This window comes from Brassica oleracea, chromosome C2, assembly GCF_000695525.1.
Source record: "Brassica oleracea var. oleracea cultivar TO1000 chromosome C2, BOL, whole genome shotgun sequence".
Classification (NCBI taxonomy): Eukaryota; Viridiplantae; Streptophyta; class Magnoliopsida; order Brassicales; family Brassicaceae; genus Brassica; species Brassica oleracea.
Genome location: NC_027749.1, coordinates 19,156,393 through 19,158,755, shown reverse-complemented (window position 1 = coordinate 19,158,755; position 2,363 = coordinate 19,156,393). Strand labels below are relative to the sequence as shown.

Sequence of the window (2,363 nt, the reverse complement as noted above, 5' to 3'; positions counted from 1 at the left end):
CATACCTTCAGATAAGCTTTGTTTAACATGAGGCGAGAAGGAGCAGATGATGCTCTTGGACTCCCGGGTGATCCTTCAGTGTTAGAGAGCTGTGTGGCTTCCATCTCGGCCTGAGTTACCAGTTCTTCAGCACGATAGTTCACAAAAGTCCCATCTGGTCGGGAGTGTGTCTCCCTGACAAGGGCAGTGTAGGATGGTGGTTCTCCCGTAGGAGACGCTTGCTTCTGCCAAAAAAAAAAATTAGGAAGACAGTTAGAAAAAACAATATTTCAGAGCATAGACATGGAAGATACCATGTTATACGCTATCCTTGCAAAAGACCTAGGTCCTGCATTATGCTTGTGGCAACCTTTACCCACATGATCAGACTTGCGGCTTTTAGCAGCCTTCTTGCTTTTCTTTTTAGCTGCATCAGTCGCCCAATACTCCAGAAGGAGTGTCCAATCGCTATCATTGATGTACTTTGGCTTCTTGTGTTGCCTCTTCTTCTTGCTAATCATTTCACCAATGGTTGTCCAAGTTTCTTTCTTCCACAGACCGTAGACCAAGTCATCAAACTGAGACTCCCAGTAGAAATTTTGCTACAGAAAAAAAAAACAGTAAGTGATTTAAAACATGTAAGACGCATATATATAACGTATACTAGACAATTACCACAAACGTTTGCCACCATGAATCCTTCCTTTCCTCAGGAACCTTCCTCCAACTCTTCCAAGGACCCATGTAGTATCCTTGCCAAGTTGCACGGATGAAAGCATGGACAGATGGGTCAATACCAAACTTGAGATGATAACAAACATCAGTAACAGAAACAATACTATGACAAAATTCTACAGAAACTATCACAAAACAATCCTAACAGAAACAATCCTACACAGACACAATTCAAATAAAAGAAACATTCCAAGATCAGGAAGTGATCTTACCATAAAGCTCCATTCAGCTTATCGGGATGGAGATGTGGCTGTAAGAGCGGAGCAGGTGCGTTGAGCATTGCATTAAGGGTCATTTGCGGGTAGCTGTTTGAACGAGATGAGGAAGCAGTATGGTTTAGAGCGGGTCCAGTAGCACCAGGAGGCATAAGAGGAGATCCAGTATGGTTAAAAGCGGGTCCAGTAGCACCAGGAGGCATAGGAGGAGATCCAGCATGGTTAAAAATGGGTCTAGTAGCACCAGGAGGCATAGTAGGAGACGCAGCATGTGTTCCAGGTACTCTTGTTGAGTTCATCTGTTCACAACCAAAGAAAAAGACACATTAGATCTTACATATTCATCGTTTAGAGAAAACAAAGAGAGAAAGACAAATCTAACAAAGAGAGACATTAAAGAGACAGAAACAGCGAGCTTACAAAGTAGACAGTCTAAAACCCTAGATCGAAAGCCCTAGAGCTTACAAAGTAGACAGACTAATTACAAAATAGACAGACTAAAACCCTAGATCGAAAACCCTAGAGCTTACAAAACCAAACAAAAAACGAAAGCCTAGATCGAAAAAAAAAATAAACATGCAACAAGAACACAAAGAAGACCCTAAAACATCATATCTAATCGAGAATCGAAGGGTTTCAGGTTCAAGTCAGGGGAAGAGAGAGAGGGTTACCTTGAGAGGTGTGAGATTGAGATGGGAGATGGGAGACGGCCCGGCTTGGAATCAGAGACGGCGAGACTAGAATCAGAGAAGGCGATTCTGTGTTGAGTCGCGAGTCGAGGGTTTCTCTTTTTTTTCTCTAACTGTTGAGAAGAAAGAAGAAAACCGGAATATAAAACCCTTTTCAGCAAAGCCACGAAACAATAGTGGCTAACCGTGGCTATGTTTAATAAGAACCGCCAAAACCAAATAAATTGGAACCAAACCCAATTGGTTTACCAAAATTTTAGAGAAGCCACGAAATACCCACGCCATTACAGTGGCTAAATTTCAATATCAAGCGCAAAACTAAAAACAATTGGAGCCAAACCAATTGGTTTTGTCCCAATTTCCACATAGCCACTATATAATCGTGGCTATATTAAAAACGCGAAACCACAAACACCCAACCCATAAACTACGATCCCTAAACCCAAACCATTTTCTTATCAACCTTATACTCATACAACAACTACAATCCAAACCTTTCATACATATTCCATATATTCTACATCATATAATTTTTTTTTAACAATCTCACAACATATTTTACAAGCTTACAACATATTTTACAACCTTACAACATATTTTACAATTTTAGAATATATTTGACTATTCCGAATCACCGTCTGATTGTACCTCGACATCTGATACATATTCATCGTTTGGAGGATTCACCGGAGCAATATCATAATCAGACACATCGTCAACAACATGTGTTTCCACCCGTAACAAT

At 40.6% G+C, this 2,363-nt stretch overlaps 1 protein-coding gene across 1 annotated transcript in view; it reads right to left on the bottom strand.

Annotated features, from left to right (window-relative positions):
* Positions 1 to 1,005: 1,005 nt before the first annotated feature.
* LOC106323627 overlaps positions 1,006 to 2,363 on the bottom strand; it is a 4,901-nt gene continuing 3,543 nt past the window's right edge. Inside the window, exons 6-7 of the mRNA XM_013761716.1 lie at positions 1,072 to 1,228; positions 1,006 to 1,019 (exon numbers count right to left, since the gene is read on the bottom strand). Of these exons, the coding sequence (XP_013617170.1) occupies positions 1,006 to 1,019; positions 1,072 to 1,228 (171 nt within the window). The remainder of the gene's footprint in view (positions 1,020 to 1,071; positions 1,229 to 2,363) is intronic.